General features: G+C 43.5%; 2 protein-coding genes across 2 annotated transcripts; both read right to left on the bottom strand.

The window, feature by feature from the left end:
* Positions 1-3,972, bottom strand: bmp15 (bone morphogenetic protein 15). The gene is made up of 2 exons (XM_084343581.1): positions 3,500-3,972; positions 1-1,995 (listed from the first exon to the last, which is right to left on the bottom strand). The coding sequence occupies exons 1-2, from the start codon at positions 3,840-3,842 to the stop codon at positions 1,031-1,033; spliced, it is 1,308 nt and encodes a 435-aa protein (XP_084199707.1). The 5' UTR covers positions 3,843-3,972; the 3' UTR covers positions 1-1,030.
* Positions 3,973-8,443: 4,471 nt separating this feature from the next.
* LOC311251873 (uncharacterized protein) lies at positions 8,444-10,844 on the bottom strand (the record flags this gene model as incomplete). Its single annotated transcript, XM_084344518.1, has 2 exons — positions 8,444-8,626; positions 10,167-10,844. 2 exons carry the CDS (start codon positions 10,842-10,844, stop codon positions 8,444-8,446), a joined length of 861 nt encoding a protein of 286 aa, XP_084200644.1.
* Positions 10,845-20,870: the final 10,026 nt, after the last annotated feature.

Raw genomic sequence — 20,870 nt, 5'->3', positions numbered from 1 at the left:
TTAGGTTTTAGAAAACATGCATTTTATTTCATTATTCATTTTCACTCGTAATAAAAATTCCATACATTTCCACTGCAACACTTTTGTTTTTTTCTTAAACACGCAACACTGTTGCGCCTCCTCTTCATTTTCTGTTTAGTTTTCCTAAGACAAGACAGCTTAGCAGCACTTTTTTTTTAAGTTTTTGGAGGTCCCTCCCATTATAAATACATACAAAAGTTCAGACTGTAAACAGCAAAAATGTGATGTCACAAAGGCTTCACGGTTACATCCAACACCTCGTCCATTAAAATTATCTTCTCAAGCAGTGTCTAATTTCTTACAGAGCAACACAGAAATGTTTTTTTGTTTTTTTAAACACATACAGGTTGTTTTTTTTTTTGCTGGTTTCTCGTGATTACTGAAACAAAGATCAGGTTTTAAAAAAGAGCGATACAGGAAAACAAAGATGATTGCACAAGAAAGGAAATATTCATTAATTGGCTGTGGTTTGAGACGGTTTAGCAAAAAAAAACATGGTTACTTTTTTGGTTTTTTTGATCCAGTTTGATCAAGAAATAAAATATATTGGTAGGGAAATTACATTAGTGATTATGAATACAGCAACCCACAAGTTGGTTTGTCCAAAAAAGACGGCCCCTGTTCTCAACCCAGAAACCAGGCCTGTGTCATTGGGGAACACCTGCTCTGGCTACTAGATCTGGACTACCTCTGGACCGTAACTGGGCCTGACCAACTTGACCAATGCGGGAACCAGCACATTATCCAACGCCAGTGCTTTTAAACAGTTCACAGAACAATTATTCACAAAAATAACAAAAAAACAACAAACTCAGTAAATTGACACAACACATCCGCTCATCTGTCAACCCAGAGTTCTTCACGAGGCAGCAGCTGCCTTTTAAAGTGCTTTAACAGGGATCTGAAGATCTTCATGGTTAGCCGTTGAGCTGCACATCACACGAACGGCCCAATTAAATCTGCCCCCCTTTTGTCTCGAAGCATGTTCAAGTCATTCAAGTCTGCTGCTTTAGCGACACGTGCACGACTCGGCCACCATGTCTGGCAGCTCCCTGTACTCCACCTTCTTCTTGTGCACGACCAGCACGCTCATGGGCATGTACTTGTAAGGCACGCAGGACGGAGGGGGGACGTCCCCGACGCCCAGGTCGTTGATGACCGTCTGGATGATGGCGTGGTTCGGGGAATGGTAGCCGTAGTGGAGCACCCGCGGGCAGTTTCCCCTGCAGAACCGCGGGTTGTACACCGGCGGAGCGATGAAGTAGTGACCCCAGCCGAGCTCGTCGAAGGAGAGCCGGAAGGAGTGGAGCTTGCAGCGGTTCTTGGGCACGCCAGTTTTGTGTTTGTAGTCGGGGATATCAGAGACAATGGAGGCAGAGGAGGAGGTGGAAAAGGAGAAGGAGGAAGAGGAAGAGGAAGCAGGGGCGTTTTTCAGAGCATCCAGTGAGTCATCTTTGGGCTCAGAGCTTGAAACATCTTTGGAGCGGCGGTGGCGGTGGATCGAAGGATGCCACTGCCCTATTCGCCTCATGATGCTTTCTCCCAGCAAGTCCCCCATCCAGTCTTTCACTTCCCTTTCCTCCTCCAGGTATAAAAGAAGAGACGGGACTTCCAGATGTGGTTCACCTCTCCATTTTTTTGTTCCTTGAGGACGAGTCCACCACCACAAGAGGCTGCTGTTGTCTTTGGCATACCAAGGCTCTGTGCACCAGTACTGGGCAGTGAGGGTCAAGTGTCCCCCCGTGCTCTGGTTCTTTCCCTGCTGGACGTGAGCGGTGATGTCTGTCTCCGTCCATCGCTCATGGGGCTCCAGGGTGACCAGACTCTCTTTGCCCAGTGAGGTGATCTGAGCCCTGCAGCGGGGCGGCTCGAGGGCCTGGGTGGTGGAGCGGAGGTGGATGAACGAGGCTCTAATCAGCTGCTCCGAGGGGAGAGTGTCGATGTTGTACTGTACTGTGAAGCTGTAGTGGTGGTCTGAAGGAGAGACGGAGGCACAGAAGAAGAGAAAGCATGATGTTGTAAATCCTTCTCTGATTTTATCAAATTACACCTTTTACCCAAGACGGTTAGGGCAGATTTTTATTTTTTAAACTGATCTATCAGATGGCCATATTATTTGCCTGTCACAGTTATCAATATTGATGGTATCGGCGTAGATGTTGTCTGATATGTACCCTTCAGAAAACTTTTTGTATTTTACAGAACAAAATGCAGGAAAAGATAACAAGAATAATATATGATTATTATAACATTTGATTTTCATTGCACCCATTGGTTTACGCCCAATTTTCGCTATCAGCCCCAAATATACTGGGAAGGGGGCAGGGTGTATTTTAAGCATGTTTGAATATATATATATTATCCCCCTGCCAAGGATTGCCCTGGGCTAAATTTGTCCCTTTTGCCCAGGGCTATATGATTCACACTGCGCCTCTACTAGCCCTGGGTTAAAGTGATAATTCAAGTCTTTTGATGTGGGGTTGTACAAGGTCAGTTGACCATCAGCTCTCCCCCTGTGTGGAGAAGCACACTAAAGTACTGTTAAACGGGACGACAGCAGGACCTTTTTTGGCAACCTTAAAGAAGGGACACTTAAAAAAAATATATATCTGTTTAAGCTTGTGCGTAGGAATACAGACGTCGTACGGTTGAGAGAATGTAGTGGCAAAGGAAAAGGGTTGGTTAACGGCAATGTAAATGCTGAAAACATAGCGTACACTTATGCTAAAATCAGGCTTTTGTGTGCAATGGGAATGTGTACATGCTACATTTACACCCGGGTCAACTGACTCTGCAGTAGACAAGGATTTTTATCAACTTGGCTCGGCTTTGATCTAAACGCAAGACCCCGGTGAACGCATTAAACTCTGACGTAGTGATGCCACATTATCAACATCCGGCGGTGGCGCGTAAATAAGGATACCGTAGTATAATTTACAAACCGGTGATCAATGCAACATTGTCCATGGCCTCCATGCTGCTTACCGCTTGATTGTCTTGTGTACTTGAACTGGTGTTGTTCCCCGTTTGCGGCATACAACTTGGCGTACAACTTGGCGTACAACGTGGCGTACAACGTGGCGTACAACGTAATGCTTTAGATAAAAATCACAGCCTTGTCTACGAGAAGTGGGAATGAGGTCAATACATTAATTGTTTTTAAAAACCTGTGTAGACCCGCTAATTTTGGTGGAAAAGCAGCATTAAACAGATTAGGCTCTTTTAGGTGGCTAAAATATGTCTTTAGCGGTACAACACTCTGCTTCCCTGTTGGTGTACCTCATACAACCCCTCATTGAAAGACCCCGAACTGTCCCTTTAACTGTCAGTTGGATCACATAAGTGCTTTAAGTAGAATAAAGTGTCCATTTCCTCTTAGTTTCACCCTGTTTAGTCCATTTTCAAGGGAATAACCCAACAAACTCGAGGCTAAACCTGCTCTGGAGCCAAGCTAGCTCTAAAATGAAAAAGATGTCACCTGTCGAGGCCGGCAGGTAGTGCACCGAGGACGCCGAGGGTCTCAGCAGACGCACCGTGTTGGAGCCGAACTTCCGGTGCTGTTTGGGCCTGCCGTCCGGCTCGGCTGCGCTCCGGTACAAACTCAACATGAACTGCAGGTTCTGGTCCGCTTTCTGCTCGTCCGTCAGCGGCCGGTGGTGAGCGCCTTTGTGACTCCGGCGGCAGCGCTTCAACACGGTGGGCTGGTGAGCGGCCATTTTGCGCCCGGCCACAGCTCCGGTGCAGGTGCAACACAGCAGGAAGACGAAGGAGGACAGGACGAAGACACGCAGGAAGCTGTGTTCGCTGCGGGTCGCCCTCATGTTTGTTTAAAACCTCTTCGTGCTAGCGAGCTCCACCGACGAGGAGATAGTTGGTGACCATCCTGCGCACGGCCGAGGAAACGACAATCAACTTGCCGGATGGACCGTGACCCCAATTAACCCCTCGGGTGTGCGCGAGCCGCCAACGGAGAGCCGAAGTCACGCCCTTTCCGGTTTGGACGAAATTTCAGAAAAACTTTAATTTTATTTTTTTTATCCCGTTTGAGTTGTGTCATGAATCACACGTATGATGTTTGTCTATTTAAAATATATTTTTTAAAGTCATGAAAGTCTCAGTTTGTTATAAAACTAATGAAATGAGACCGAAAATACCGAAATATCTGAGAGCCGAAGTACGCCACTTCCGGTTCTCTCCATGGGACCTTATTTAAAAAACTTAATTTTTTTTTTTTAATCCTGTTTGAGTTGTGTTATGAATCGCACATATGATGTTTGTGAATTCAAGAAAGTCGCAGTTTGTCGTGAATAAAGTAAAATATCTTCTAGTTTTGTGTTAAACCGCTCAACATACGTCACCAAAAACAACATGGCCACCAACTGGGCTCGGAAAAGGTAGTAAAAAAGATGAAAAACACAATAAATCTGCTCATATTGACAACTGCAGTTATGGAGCTGCTAATATACAGGAGCGGTTCTACTTGCGGGTTTTGGTGAACAAACCTACAGATTTCCTTTTCTGTGAAACCATCCTTTTTTAACTAATATTTCCATCTTCTTTTCCTTTTACTGCTCTTAGACGACTTATCTGTTTTTAATCCTCACCTTGTGATACCTTTTTCCTCTGTTGTCACCATCCTTTCCTGCTTTTATTTTCTTATTATTATCTATTTATTGTCCCTCATTCCTTGTACTTGATCGTCTTCGCTGGATTATTCACATGATATTATCATATGTGTAATATTAACATAATATCAATATTTTAATATGAAATATCAAGATTATCATGATTATTTCACAGTTAGGTTGGTTGGTAGTTTAGTGAATTGTGCCAGTATATTTCCATATTAATGTGTAATGTTTTCCTGTTTTTGCCTTCTGGCACAATTTTAGTGTGCTGATCAAATCTTTCTTTATAATTGTAGAAATCCTTGTAGTATTGTTATGTTTCTCAGTATTCACACTGGGACTGTTACTAACTGTCACTTTTAGATGGGTCCATTCTCTTATTTATAACGCCAAGAGTTACATTTACCTCTCACTGCCTGTTATCGCTGCATATTGGTGATTTTATGTTTGAGTTCATTTTAACACTTACAGTTTAAATATACTGTATTTCCCAAGCCTACTTAATGTAGTAAGTACACTAATATCAATGTAGTAGTCGTCTACTTTTAAGTATACTACTTCAATACCTCTTGGACTAAATTGGCCCTAATTTGAGTTTATAAAAGTATACTTCTGAGAATACCTCAGGTGTAAAGTTGGTAAACTTTGAGTACTTTGAGAACATCTAAGTTTATTTTTGTGTTGTTTTTGCACTTCAAAATATACTTTTAGGGAACTATTTTTTATACAGTTGTGCTCATAAGTTTACATACCCTGGCAGGATTTGTGATTTTTTTGGCCATTTTTCAGAGAATATGAATGATAATACAAAAACTCAAGGGACTTAACAAAGTGTAACTCTCCCCCACCCTCCCGTGGGACAATACCACTTTGCTGTAAAAGGCTTGAGAACAGAGAGCTATTGAGAAACAGACACATGCGGGAACTGTAGCACAGGGGCTTCAGATCAAGATGTATCAAGTCAGCTAACAACAACATGGATCAAAATGACCCGCATTCTTTTACCAGGTTATTTCATACTGGCTGAGTTTTTCTTTGTTCTATCTTTTGAAATCAATTTATTTTATGATTGAATTGTCCAAGTGTTCTTTAAATATCTTGTTTTTGATTACCACCAATCATTATTTCCATTTTTCCTTTCATACTTTATGAACAAAAATATTTTTATATTACTACATCAAGTCTACACACATGGGTCAAAAAGGACCCAAGTGTAATTTAAAATTAAATTACTTAATACTATAATAATAATTAGTTTCAAGTAATTACTTTAGAAATGAGTGGGGCCAAAGACCTATGTATTTAATATATGCAACATGTTTATTTGTCATTTTGTCACACAGACACATCTGATAACAGATAACACGGCTATTGAACTGAACTGTATCTGTAGTTTAACAACTGTTAACTGGTGAAATGTGACCAAACCAAATAAAACACAGCTGAACACATCACTAGAGCACAAATTGCCATCTCAATTTTTACATCTTTATCAATGCTTCTCCTTTCTTTCCCTTTTGCTGTGGCTGTTCTTCGTCCCTCTAAGTTGGTGCATACAGAACCTCCTCAATGATGTTGTCACTCATGAACATATCCCAGGCATCTTTTAGTGAAACAGCTGTTGATCCAGGTGTAGGTCTTGGGCAGCTCCTCAGAATGTTATGGCTTCTTGTTCTGCCATGAGTGGGCGGATTCTCATTCCAGTAAGATCCGTTTTTACTCAATCTATTGGACTGGGTCTGAGTTTCCTCTTTAGAGAACCTTGCAGGATCTGCATTCCCAACCCAGTGCTGACATACGAGGAGAACAAGAGTTGGTCCTCAACAGTGTGGCACCAGACGTGGTAGAGGTGGCGGTAAGACAGGTAGGGGTTGTAGAAAGGGTTTAATGCTGAATCACATCCGGTCATGTCCCTACAGGGAGACGGGCTGACTCATGATCAGTGACCTGTATCGAGGAGTCATTGACTGGGCTTAAAGCGGCCCAATGGTACTCGACACTTGACCTAGCAAGTGGTTATTGTCAAGTGGAAATGGACCCCGCCGACAGAGAGAAGACAGCCTTCATCACACCATTCGGCCTGTACAAATTTGAATGGATGCCATTCTGCTAAAGCAATGAATTTGGGCATACTCTGAATTGTGACGTGACCAATAGTGGACTCGTGTACGAAGGTGAGGCTACACCTGCTAATGCTGTTGATGAAATACTGTATGTTGTACTAGACAAAAGATTTACTGTACAAAAAGAAACAGATTAGCAACATCAGTGTTCCTGTGCTGCCTAAAAGTGCTGCTCATATAATATGTTGATAAAGTTCTCATTCCAGTAAGATCCGTTTTTACTCAATCTATTGGACTGGGTCTGAGTTTCCTCTTTAGAGAACCTTGCAGGATCTGCATTCCCAACCCAGTGCTGACATACGAGGAGAACAAGAGTTGGTCCTCAACAGTGTGGCACCAGACGTGGTAGAGGTGGCGGTAAGACAGGTAGGGGTTGTAGAAAGGGTTTAATGCTGAATCACATCCGGTCATGTCCCTACAGGGAGACGGGCTGACTCATGATCAGTGACCTGTATCGAGGAGTCATTGACTGGGCTTAAAGCGGCCCAATGGTACTCGACACTTGACCTAGCAAGTGGTTATTGTCAAGTGGAAATGGACCCCGCCGACAGAGAGAAGACAGCCTTCATCACACCATTCGGCCTGTACAAATTTGAATGGATGCCATTCTGCTAAAGCAATGAATTTGGGCATACTCTGAATTGTGACGTGACCAATAGTGGACTCGTGTACGAAGGTGAGGCTACACCTGCTAATGCTGTTGATGAAATACTGTATGTTGTACTAGACAAAAGATTTACTGTACAAAAAGAAACAGATTAGCAACATCAGTGTTCCTGTGCTGCCTAAAAGTGCTGCTCATATAATATGTTGATAAAGTTATCTTGATTTAAAGTTGTTAAATAGTCTTAAAGGATGCTTCCACTCTAAAATCCAACATCAGCGTGCGGCGTGAGAACTAGCCCACAGCTGTGTGGCCTCGGCATCAGGCCAAGAGCAGCAACCAGCCTCTGGTTCACCTGCTAATGATTCATACTAACTTCAACGCTGGTTTAATAATCTGCGCGAGAAAATCTTTGTGTGTCCTCTTCATGCATGAACTCATAACAACACACACACTGTGACTGTACATCAACAAAGGGTATTGCTATGGTGATGCATGTATGCTATGCACTTTAGTTTGAGTCTGTGTCAGAGGTGTCCTCAACTTAGAAGTAAATAACTGTCATGATTGTACATTGCTGTTTACGTTGACACCATGGAAACAGGACAATGATAACAGAGCTGCCTCTGACAGACACAAATGTGCCAGCTAATGTTAACACATTTTTCTTTAAAGAGTCACTGGAGAATCATGTTTTAATTGTCTGGAGAGAATGATTGTTATTACGTTATTGTTCGTGTCTCATGTAAACGTTTGTTTTTTGTTTGTTTTTCATCAGTAAGCCCAGACACGAAGAAAACGCCTGATGACAAAACTAATACACAAAGATGAACTACACACAAGTCAAAGTAAATAACTAAAAATCAGAACGTTACATGTGTAGAGGTTTTGCTTTTAACAATTAACTGGGGATATCTGTTCCCCAAACTGATGTATCATACAATGATGAGTCATTTGTTTTGACAAGTGTTAATGTGATATGACCCAGAATGTAAGTGAAGTAAGTTTTTATCAGTGAGTCCAGACACAAAGAAAAACACGCAAAGAAAGGTCAGGTATGTGTGGTTTTATTGGCAACTGTCAAGGTCTGGGGTTTTCCACCATCGGGTACAGGTGACACATCTTGTCCACTTTTTGTGTAATTTCAGCCGCCATACCAAAAGGAGGCAAAGAAGAGCCCAAGGCACAGACGTCACAGCTGCTGTGATGACGACAATGATACAAGCAGCCTTCCTTTCTCCAGCGGTTCCCTTATCAGCCACAGAGAGGGAAACAAAAGGAGCATTAAACTCAGAGCTGACACCACAACACTGACACAAACAGGACAGTAAATACACCTGGCATAATGCACTGTAACGCCCGACAAAGTAATAATGTACACAAACGTAATAAACTACAAACGTAATACTAACGTACAACGTACAGTATTAACAGGAAAAGCTAATAGCTAATTCGGCATACTGTTAATGCTGCACATGTGCCGAAATCATCAACAAATGTGGGGAACAAACTGAATCCCTCGCAATATCAAAGGAGATGTAGGTAGGGCAAATATAGGAACAATAAAATACTGTAAACAATAAAATGCTTAAGTAGCCATAAAATAAGGTGTGCAATAAACCACAAACGTAATAAAAATCTTCAGCATTTAATATAATAAACCCACAAATGTAATAACTATTACGTTTGCAAGGATTTATTATGTTTGTGGGGAAGTGAAAATCTTTGTTGTAATAACTTCCCACAAATGTAATAATACAACGAATAACACATGAATAAAACACCTACTAATACTACTGACCGTGGGTGCAAAATCCAGCTGCTGACTCTGGTGTCGTGGTTCTTGGTGCTTTAGCAATATTGTTGTTGTGGCATTCATGCCAATAAAGTGAATTTGAATTGAATTGAATTAAAACACCTTTAGATTCTTGCCTAGACTGATAAGTGTTGTGTTTACAAATGAGCAATAAATCCAGATTTCTTCAGATTTGTATTGCCAATGGGAATTCAGATTCACCACAATCTGTCAATAAACTCTATTCAGTGCTGTCAATTATTAACAGGTGTTTGGGGGGAAAACCCTCCAACCTAACGTTACTAAACTAATGTCTAAACTACAGCTTATCATTTGAATGTTGGGGGCGGTCAGTAATAGCCTATTAGAAGGTGTACAGGCAAACAAACAAACAACCACAACGACTATTATTCATTGTATTATTACGTTTGTGGGTTTATTATATTAAATTCTGCGGATTTTTATTACGTTTGTGGTTTATTGCACAGCTCTTATCTTATTTTGTTTTATAACTACTTAAGCATTTTATTGTTCCAACCTATCCTATGATATTGCGAGGGATTCAGTTTGTTCCCCACATTTGTTGATGATTTCAGCACATTTGCAACAATATGCCGAATTAGCCATTAGCTTTTCCTGTTAGTATTGTACCTGTGGATGTGTAGACAGATGTTACTGAATGATGTTGATACAGAGGGAAACTTAAAAATGTGATGATTTTAAACCAAGTTCTGAGGAGCGGCCTTTCTTTTGTGACACACTGGGCGATGCCTTTTATCAGTTAATGACTGCAGGTCAGGTTTGGCAGGTGAATTGCACATAATCATGTCTTTCTATGAGGGCAGCAAAAAACATCCGTTCAGTTTTTGGAACAGCGTAAAAGGCAGAAGTTCACGATGCTGTTAATAACTAATGGAACCGTGTGCGTAATTACGCGCTCCGGCACTTCAACAAAAAGCGCTTCACTCCTGCCGAGAGTGAGCTGTTAAACTTACGGTGGGTGGGCAGGGGGTCGTCGGGTCCAGGTGTGTCTTCTTGACCTTCAGCCTCGCAGCAGCAGGGTCCCCCCGCTCCTTGGCGCCTTCACTGCGGACGGAGCAGAAGTAATCGCCCTCATCCTGGAGCTGCGCGTGATCCCACATCAGTGAAAAGTCTCCACCTGTGGCCCCAGTCCTCACTCTGCCCTCAAAACCGGGTCCGTATCGAACCTCTCCGGTGGACAGTTTCTTCTCCAGCACCATGTCTCCGTCCTTCTCCCACCTCAGAGCCTCCACCTGTCTGCCCGCAGTGTTATAGAAGCACCTGAGCTTCACCGCTTCTCCCTCAGAGACCGATGGATCAGAGGCCACAACCACATCCAGCTGTATGCGGTCTGTGCTGCTGCCGCATGTAAACTCATACAGCCCGGAGTCTGTGTAGAGAGAGCGCCTGAAGGCGAAGCAGGAGTTTAACTCCAGCCGGTCTGTGAATCCTCCGCCAGGTGTGCACACACCGTCCCGGCGCGCAGCCACGAGCGGCGGGTTCCCCGTCCCGTCCTCTCGGTGCAGCTCGGCCGTCTCGTTCATCGGACAGTTCACAGGGAACTGGACCGGGTCGTTAACAATCACCGTCAGAGATTCTGCATGAACATGGAGGATCAGGACGATCAGTGTAATGTGCAGGACTGGAGACATGGTTTGTCTCCTCTCGCTGCGCTCCCTGAGAGAGGAGCTGCTCTCTTAAATACAGGGACTTGACGTACAGTCATGAAGTAAGTCTGTGGGGTCGAGAGGTGAGCTGCCTGATTCTGGCCGGCAGCATTGTTCAGTGATCGATAAATAGCTGAGTTGACGTAAGTTAATGTTACTACCACCTTAAATTCTTCAGGGACTTTTGGAAAGTTAACCGCCCCTTCGCTGCGCGGTCCCCTGCAACTCCCGCTCGTTTCACAGTGTTGTGTTGTTTGTGTGTGTGTGTAGACGCTGCAAAATGTGCAAAGATCACAGACATGTCCGCTGGAGGAGCTGCTGCGGCCTGCACGTCCTCTGTGGCTGCAGCAACAGCAGGTCGGAGGTGGACACAGCAGCAGCGGGCAGGGAGAGGAGCAGCCAGAGATGCAGGCTTTTGACAGGCAAGTGTCCATTTCAGGCTACATCATAGCATTTTAGATATTTAGGTTAAAGAGTAACTTAACCCCAAGGTTTTGGCTGAGGTGCATCTAGGCTGGAAATTCAAAAAATGCCTTGATTCTGGGCGGGGCCAACCCACCCACCACCCACGTGCCATTTTAAAACAAACTTGATTTTGGACTTCACCATGGGGAATTTCATGCCACACCACGTAGATTACATTTCTTTTTGTAACATCATAATAGTTTAAAAGATGCTACATGTCTGATACACCCACCTGGACTATTGAGGTTATAATACATGACACCACAATAAATAAAATGTGCTGTGTTTTTAACTACACATACAGTAGGTGATGCATAGGTGTGAGCAGATCGGGGGTGCAGCCTGTGTGACTGTAACATACCTGCAGCTGTTTGGACGGATGGAGGAACCTGTGCTCCATAGGTCAGTTTCAGGAAACCAGAATCAGTTCATTCATATATAGAATAGTATTTACATTATTTTATTTATATAATTTTAGATTGTTGTATGCATGAAGATGCAAGTAATCAGTGGAAGCACATGTCTTACAAAACGCCAACTAAAAGCAAAAAGGTTGACCATTAATATAACATATTCATTCTTCACAGTTGCTACAGACACCTGGCATACAGAAACTTGCGGTGGTGCTGGGGGTACTTGGGCCGGCATATCCGGGTAATCATCCCGTCTTGTGCCGTCACTCGCATCAGGCAGGAGCTCTCTGAAAATGGGGAAAACCACACAGGGTCCCCCCCTTGATTAATTCAACTCTCCCCACTTGATAAACATGCTTTTTGAACTCTACAATGTCCATGGCTGTCAACATCAGTGCAGGATGGTTTCATCATCACATAACAGAATGCAATGCAATACAGATGAGACTCAGAAATATAGCAACCACGTTTTTTATGATGTCAGGGAGTAAAAAGAAGGGATACACATTTGATGATGGGGAGCAGGCCGAGGAATAAAGTGTAAATGTAGATGTGTTGATTGTGTTTAATTCCATCAACATTCATTGTATCCTTTTCTGTTACCTACTATTTTTAAGGTTGTGTTAATTACTAGTCGGTTGTGCTCCGCTAATTATGAGGGGCCGGTCCAAGCCAAAATTGTCCCAGTCCAGCCCTGGACACTACTACACCATTCATGAATCAGTTAACATGAAGGATTTTAAAGGTGCCGAAGAGAGGAAGTGACGGTTTCAAGGCTAAGACTCAAACATACAGTCTTTAGTCTTTATTTAATGGCAAAGTGTGTGTCGGATAAGTGTGATGTTTGTAAGGCTGCTGAAAGTGGTGAACATGTTAGCATGAAATGTAGCAAATATGATGTAGAGTGCAATGAACTGTAGTAGGACATATGAACCAGGGCTCTCAGGATCTCATCACGTAAGGAGGCCTGCAGTAGCACCTTCTCCAGGAAGATGGCGCCATTTCCTTATTTATATAATTTTAAAGAGTTTAATTTACCTCTCAATGCCTTTTATCGCTGCATATTGGTGATTTTTATGTTTGAGTTCATTCTATCAAGTCTACTCGATGTAGTAAGTACACTAATATCAATGTAGGGGAGAGCAGGGTCGAAAGTAACATTTTTCTGATTTTTCAGACCTTTGTAAATCAGCCTTTAACACACTCAACTTTTTTAAAATTCCCGTTTCCAAGCATACTGAGTGAATTACAGTTAAATATAGGCTTATTCATTTTAAGATGAGGCCAACCATTCACTTTCTGCCTCACCTTTATATTCCCGTTGCCGTTCATTCATGCGTAAAAACCTTCCCTACATGTGGATGCCACTGAAATCACTCCACAACGGTAAGTAGGATACCTTGTTTGAACAAAGCTTGTGATAATCAACATCAATAAATGCAACAAGTGCTAAGGTTCACTGTTGGAGCGGTGTAGTTTTCACGCTTGATCACTAGGTGGAGCATCAAGGCAGGAAAAGTGGCGTGAGACACAGGTAAGGTCCTTTTTATACAGACACACTGATTACAAGCAAACAGACCACAGGTGAGGATGGTCACCTTTAGTAGCCATTTAAACCTGTGTGTGTCAACTTGTGTGTTTGTTATCAGGCCAAAACCTCCAGGGTATGTGAAGTTTTGATCAGGGTCATTTGGGTAGTTTCTGTTGTCATGATGATTTAAACAGAGCAAACACAATCGTTTGATGATAAATAGCTTCACCCAACCACTAACCACGAGTTTTTGTATTATCATTCATATTCTCTGAAAAATGGCACTCATGAGCACAACTGTACTTCAAATATACCTTTAATTGTACTCTACGTGGAATTAAGATGAAGTTATGAAACAACACAAACGCCCACAGAGAATTCTGTTGAAAGGGAGATGAGTTATCCAGTTTCACAACATCAAAACCACAGACTGGGATGTGCATGCATGCTTGCAGCTATTTCCATATCATGCTTCATGACCTTTGTCACAGCGCCACACAGGAAATCTGCGGGTGCGCTGATGTTTCTCTCCTCCCTCTCTCACAGGTCACCTTTGTGGGAGTCTGGGCCTCTCGTGGGGCCTAACAGCAAAGAGGATCTTAACCTGGGTGTTAAAAGAAGAGACGTGACTTCCGGGTGCCGTTCACCGCTGCAAGAGGTTCACCTACTGGACCTCAGCTCTCCCCACTGATACGTCCACTGGACCCGATGGTGGACGACCCCAGGGGGATGTGGAGACGGGACTTCTGACTAATGGGAATTCTGCTGGTCCTCAAACCAACGGGGGTCCTAAAGTCCAGAATTTGACTCAAATGGAATTAACAACCACCAATTAACAAAATTCCAGTTTTCAAATTTTCTCTGAAAACATAAAAACCCATCTGTCTACGACTCCACGGACTCCACCAGACTAAAGAAGCACCGGGAGGATTTTGGGGCAACATGCTTGATCCGGTCCCTTCTTCAGTACTCCACTGTTCACGATGTCCGTACCAGATGTGGCCGGTCCACTGCAATCGTATGTGTTCTGGTCGTGTCCAGAAATGATGAACTTTTGCTCCTGAATATTTGACACATTACAAAAAGATTATGATGTAATAATAGCTCCAAATCTCCACCCCCACCCAACAACTGTATGTTCACTTAGTTATTTAGCTTTCTTGGGCACATTTTCTCCAGTTTTCTCGTCTCGAGCTTTCCCGTCTCTGTTGTGTTTCTTCAGGTGGACCAAGGGGTTGTTAAAATAAGTGAGCATTGCACTTCTTCTCTTTTGTATGTTTTTGTAAATGCTTCCAGTGTTGATGCTCAATAAAAATACATTGAAAAACAAACAAAACTTTGTCATTCTGCAATAAAACAGGAGCTACAGTTACAATGCTTTGAGGTACCTCAACTAGAAACATCCTCTGATCCTGCAGGGATCCCCCTCGTTTGTTATATTTAGCGTGACCATGTTAGGTGTTTGGCAGCCGAGAGGTTTGGAGGTTATTTTGCTGCATTATTGTTAAAAAGCACTTATTTTTAAATCACATTCAAATCATGTTTAATGAACCGGATACATTTGGTGCACTTGATCTACGTTTTGTATGACAGACTTCAGAAAGTTTTATTTCTAGTCCATATCCACTGACTCACTATGTTAGTCAGTCATGATTAAGAAATCTCTTTCTTGGCAGAAGTTCAGTGGTAGCGGTGGAAAATTGCCAAAAAACAACAAAGCAATGTAAAAAATCCTCTCTCAGGGTGTCTGTAAGCGGTGTGCACGCGACACTACAGACTTGACACTGAGGCCCACAGCGTCGTCACAGTGAAAAAGCTTTACTGCTCCTTAATTCCTCTGCAAAACATGTTTCCTTTAGCCGTTTTATAGCATCAATGTAAATAACGTTCACGCTTTAACCTGGAAAGCTGCACTGAAACATCTTTGGATGAATAAATATGGTTGTTATTATGCTTTGTTATCTGCTTTTGTGTGGGTGTGATGGTGGATGGATGGATGCATGGACCTGTTTATGATGTTTTAAAACAGCATGGGTCTAACTAATACTGTCTACTGTAACACAAATGCCCCTGTAGGGACCCACCCTGCTGCAGGACAGTCATGTACAGGATGTGACTCTGTTACAAGTAAAAGCTTGGTGGTGTGGAGGTGAGGGACCCAAACGCAGACAATAGAGGCTGTTATGTAGTCAGGAGAAGGTTTATGAAACACATTGTGAAGGCTGATGAGGAGGCTGGAAGCTCTGCTGGTGGAGTCTGCAGCTGTTTGGGCTTCATGTCTTTCTTTGCATGCGGTTGCGTTTGCTAACAGGCCAATAAACACGTGGCTGTGTGAAGTATTTAACGGCTGCTTGGTGTTAAGATCAGCTCATTATCTCTCAACACACGCTGCTGATACATGAGAAAGAGCTGTTCTCACTGTTTGCCTGTGGTCCTTTGACAGAGCTGACCTGACCTCTGACCTCGGTAGCTGTGTATCCTGTGTAGCTGTGAGTGATATGCAGTTGCAATATATTTTATTAGCCTACAGTAGTAGTAGTAGTAGTAGTAGTAGTATTCATGCAACTACAACTACTACCAGTATTAGCCTACTACTAGTACTAAACCCTAACCCTACAGTACGCCAGCATATAAAATGGTACAGTATCATTACTGCTTGGTCACACACACGCACACACACACACACACACACACATAGCTGACGTAGCCTGTAACCTAACCTAACCTATATTTGGTAGACAGTAAGCTAGACCAATTACCCAACTTCCCGAAACCGAGTCATTACTTCCGAATTGCTAGACTAAGACTCATATGATATTTTTTCCAAGGTTGCACATTAACACAGCTTGCATAACAAAAAGAAAATCATGGGGGGGCAAGTGCAAACTAGAAATACAGGCTACACATCTAAAACTGTGACAAAACCAAGAAGTTACCACTGTGAACGTTAGCAGGAGCAGCAATGTTTACTACAGCAAAGTCACAATAAACTCAATATCTGGAAGAAGTTTAAGATTTGTGGCGAGTTAAACAGCCTACACGGCTGACATGTTAGATTATTCTTAACTCTCATTGACAAGCAGTTAGCTTAACAAGCACAAATGGGCGCTTTTCTGAAATACGACTCATATTTAAGCACGTTGAATAAGTGGAGGGCGACTTGTTAGCCCCCACAAGGAAGTTACGTTGATGTATTTATATCTCACAAAGGTTCAAGTCGCTCCACTGTCACGTCTCATCTATGTGCGAGGCGGCGCTCTCTCCAGGGCCGTAGCCACCACCCGCCCTGGTTATCCCCCTCTCTCTCTCTCTTTAGCATAAGGCTAAAGGAAACATTAGCATAAGGCTAAAGGAAACATTCCTTTAGCCTTATCAACGTAAATATCGTTCACACTTTAACCTGGAATGCTGCACTGAAACGTCTTACAGTACATGAGGCATATATTCATATTCATTCCTTATTCTTGTGTCTTTCCTACATGCAGCACTGATAGAGACATTTAAGGACTTGATTTAGGCCAAAGACAGGCAGGTGATACCACAATGGGGTTGTGGGTTTGCACCGTCTCAAACTGGTCTTTGACCTCAAACTGCAGCTCAGCTAAAGGAAGAAGTTATTTTTCACTCATTTCTTATTCTTTGTGTCTAAAATGTTTTATGAATGTTTTGTAACTGATCACAGTGAAGAATCGGGTCCCTCTGCATGCATCCAATGAGCCAACACGGGTTGAGACTTCTGTTCATTAGGAACCTGATTAAAACATGTTGTGAGCAGAAGTCTCATCTCAAATCTGCACTCAGTGCCGACTTGTACCCACCTGTGGGGATACACCGACCTGTTTGTCTGCACTCAGCGGCCGCCCTGCTGCAGGACAGTCACGTACAAGATGTGACTCTGCTGGTGGAGTCTGCAGCTGTTTGGGCTTCATGTCTTTCTTTGCATGCAGTCGCTTTGTGTTTCGTACCATGAACGTGTTTGCTAACAGGGCAACAAACATCTGGCTGTGTGAAGTATGTAACGGCTCCTTGGTGTTTAGATCAGCTCATTATCTCTCCATCAGTGTTGCATGCAGCAGACGTTAAGCTTAATTAATAACTTTTAGAGTTTGTGACTTCCTGGAAAATCTTAACAATGCACTCCGGGGCCCTGAGGACAAACCTTCGTCCGCTACCGCCGCAGTGTTTGGCTGATATGTCGTCTAGGCACCTCATCAGAACATCTTTATTTCCTGACCTTTGCCCGTAATGGGTCTCATGATTAACGTATATTTTCCAGACAGAAATATGTTATTTCACAACACAAGTGTAATCATCACATGTGATCGGTATGCTGCTGCCTCTTCCGAGCCTTCTGCTGAAATCATCAGGATGACTGATGTTGACCAATGGGTCGGCACAGAACACACAAGGATTTCATTCTCATGACTGAGGAGTCACCAGAGCGAGAAAAAACACAGCGACACTTCTTCTGCTGAACTGTGTTTGTTTTCCACATTGGTGACTCTATGATCCGGGCCTGGGGCACATTGTTCATCAACACGACGGCCTGTTTTTACAGGAAACGCAAAACTCTGCCGAAGTAACGAGCGTCCTATAAACAGGACGATACAAGCTGTGAGTGTTTAACATCTTTTAAACACCAGGCATCATTGTCCTGTCTCCATGGCGTGAACGTAAACAGATATCAGATATCATAACAGATTTACTAAGTTGAGGACACCTCTGACAACATGCTACTTTACTTTTTGTACAATAAATCATTTGAGCGATGCAAATCTGTTTCACGTCTTTCAGTGATCAGTTTGAATCTGATCCTGAGAACCGAGTGCTGTAATCAACCTCATATTCACCTTTTCCAAACAGATAAGGCAAATACTTTCTGGGAAACGACAGAAGCACAGACTGTGCCACATGCACCACCATCCCCCCTCCTCTACATATCTTCCACCGCATCTACTTCCTTTTTCTGGGTCCTTCTGTGGCAACTATCTTCTCCCAGGAGAGACCCATGAGGGTGGTGGAGGGGGAAGAGGCCCAGGAGGAGGAGTCGGGGGACAAATAGGGTCAGACGGATGAGTCAGCAGATGAGTCTTGGGAAAACTCATCTCAAAAGTTCATTTTCCTGACACTTGCCCTAGAAATGCAGAGCCTCCGGGCACAGCTCTACACAAACATACACAAACACACACACACACACACACCATGCCACATGTGTATGAAACCTGACACCGCACTGCATGCCTCAGTAACCGACTCTGCTGATGTTTCAGACTCCAGATATTGTTCCACTCTGCTATATGTTAAATTTGCAGAGGGGAAATAAATCAAGGTGGAAATAAAGTTACAGACGCCCCTTTCACACATGAATGGGTCCTCAAACACACACCGCAGAGAGCAGGTTAACCGCTGAGTATATGGCTGTGGTGATTATTTTAACTTCAGTCTGTGATCTGAAATATTTGCCCGTCCCGGTCTGAAGCTCCTGTTAGAGATGCACAACATGTGTTTGATATCATCTGTGTGTCTGTGTCAGTCCAACGAGTCATCAAAGAGGAAACACGTTTTTTTTTCTTTTAGAGAAAGTTGTCCTCCTTTGTCTCATGCTACTGAAACAAACTTCCCCTGGGCCTCTTCAGTGAGTGTGTCGGGGTCATGAGCCGGTGTGTGTCTGTGTGTGTGTGACACACATTAAGAAGGAATTATTATACAGATGTGTTGTGCTGAGCACAGTGTGCATGTGTCCTCTTCCTCTTCCTCTTCCTTTAGCTTTCTCCTCATACAGTCAGGAAGTAACCGGCTAGATTGCTATTCTTGTTTCTTTTGTACAAGTGGGCCGACTACAATTACATTACACTACAGCAGGAAACACAACCTCCTTGGAGGAGAAAACAACCTGAGACACCATAGGAATAAGGAAGTTGTTGGTGGAAGAACAAAGGAAAAGTTTACTCTACAGTTCCCCAGTCCTCAGTCTGGCTCGGCCACATGTTGACACATGACAACATGTAATCTTCTGTGTGTTATGGTATTTGTCTTGTATCGGCAGCGTGTGTGTGTGTGTCACCCAGTCGACACACTGCTGCACGCTGTCGACTCCCCAGAGCCTGTGTTGTGTTTAAAGTTAAGTCCCTGCTGTGTGTTACTGTACAAACCTCCCGGCTATGCTCCCCGAAACACCGTCGCAGCAATCCTCCCAACAAAAACACAACCAAATACTGAGAAATGAAGGAAGTTGTGGTTGGAAAAGGACGACGTGTTTGTCTCACACACAGACAGGTTAATGATCTTTTTTCCATGCTGTTGGTGCCATCGTCCCTGCGGCTGGGCAACATCACCTTCACATGACCTTGTTGCTTCCTGAACAGATCAACCCAGCCTCTGTTTATTGATGCTATGAAGAGGCAGCGGAGACGCCACCCTCTGCTTTTTTTCCTACCTTGGCTACTGTCATCTTCCACCACACCCAGCCTGCCAGGTGCACATCCACCGCCCATGTCCTGCCTGAGAATGTCTCTCCTGAGAAAGAGAGGGACGGTGACATAGTCGTGTTTACATGTTTCCTGTGAAAACAGGCAGCAGGCGGTAGCAGTTAATGAACAATGTGCCTCTGTGTGCCAGGCCTCTCCAAGGATTCAATACGTTTTTAGCTGTCCTGGTTCACACCCTGACACATAACATGTTGTCTCAGCTGTCTGTCTGCAACACACTCGCTGTATTATAGACATATTAGATCAGCCTGTCTGGACCAACAGGAGAAGAGAAGGGAACCAGGAGTGGGAACGTAACTAGAGGAGCGGTTGCCGTGTTTGTGGATGGTGGTCTCGCAGGCTTCGGTTTATGTTGGTGGATAAAATCCTGCAGAGAAAATGTGTCATCTGGACCCGGTGGTGAAGGACCCTCGACACAGGTGGAGATGAGTCTTGTAAAAGTGGAGAACCCTGCTGGTTCAGAAGATGATGAGGGGCCTTCAAGGGTTCATGGCTAGATTCAGACTCCTACATATCAGGTCCTCATCAGAGACTCAGCCTCGCTCTCCACCTTCAAGAAATCCCTGAGAACTGATCCCACATTACATTTCCTAAAACTCCAGATGTGGAAGACTTGAAAAGATGAATTTCTTGTCTTATGTGATTTCTCATCGTATGAACTGGAATGAATTACTGTCAATAAATCTGTATTTCATCCAAATATGTTTTTCTGTGTTCTGTTTCCTGAATGAAATGTGTATTTATTGTATCGCAGTGAGCGGAGAGAGGAATACTGTAATCAGATCCAAATCCTTTATTGGCATGAAAGTTTCAACAATTTTGCCAAAGCATCAGAACACGACTTTCCAAACACTCGGACACAACACAAGGAACAACAACATGAACATGAACTCTCTCTCTCAAAGTATGCCAAACCTCTCTCTCTCTCTCTCTCTCTCTCAAAGTATGCCACCTCTCTCTCTCTCTCTCTCAAAGTATGCCAAACCTCTCTCTCTCCCTCTCCCTCTCTCTCTCTCTCTCAAAGTATGCCAAACCTCTCTCTCTCCCTCTCTCTCTCTCTCTCTCAAAGTATGCCACCTCTCTCTCTCTCTCTCTCAAAGTATGCCAAACCTCT

Source organism: Pagrus pagrus (genome assembly GCF_965226575.1).
Source record: "Pagrus pagrus genome assembly, chromosome: 22".
In the NCBI taxonomy this organism is placed as follows: Eukaryota; Metazoa; Chordata; class Actinopteri; order Spariformes; family Sparidae; genus Pagrus; species Pagrus pagrus.
The sequence above is the reverse complement of the archived record's forward strand: the minus strand, read 5'-3'. Positions and strand labels throughout refer to the sequence as shown.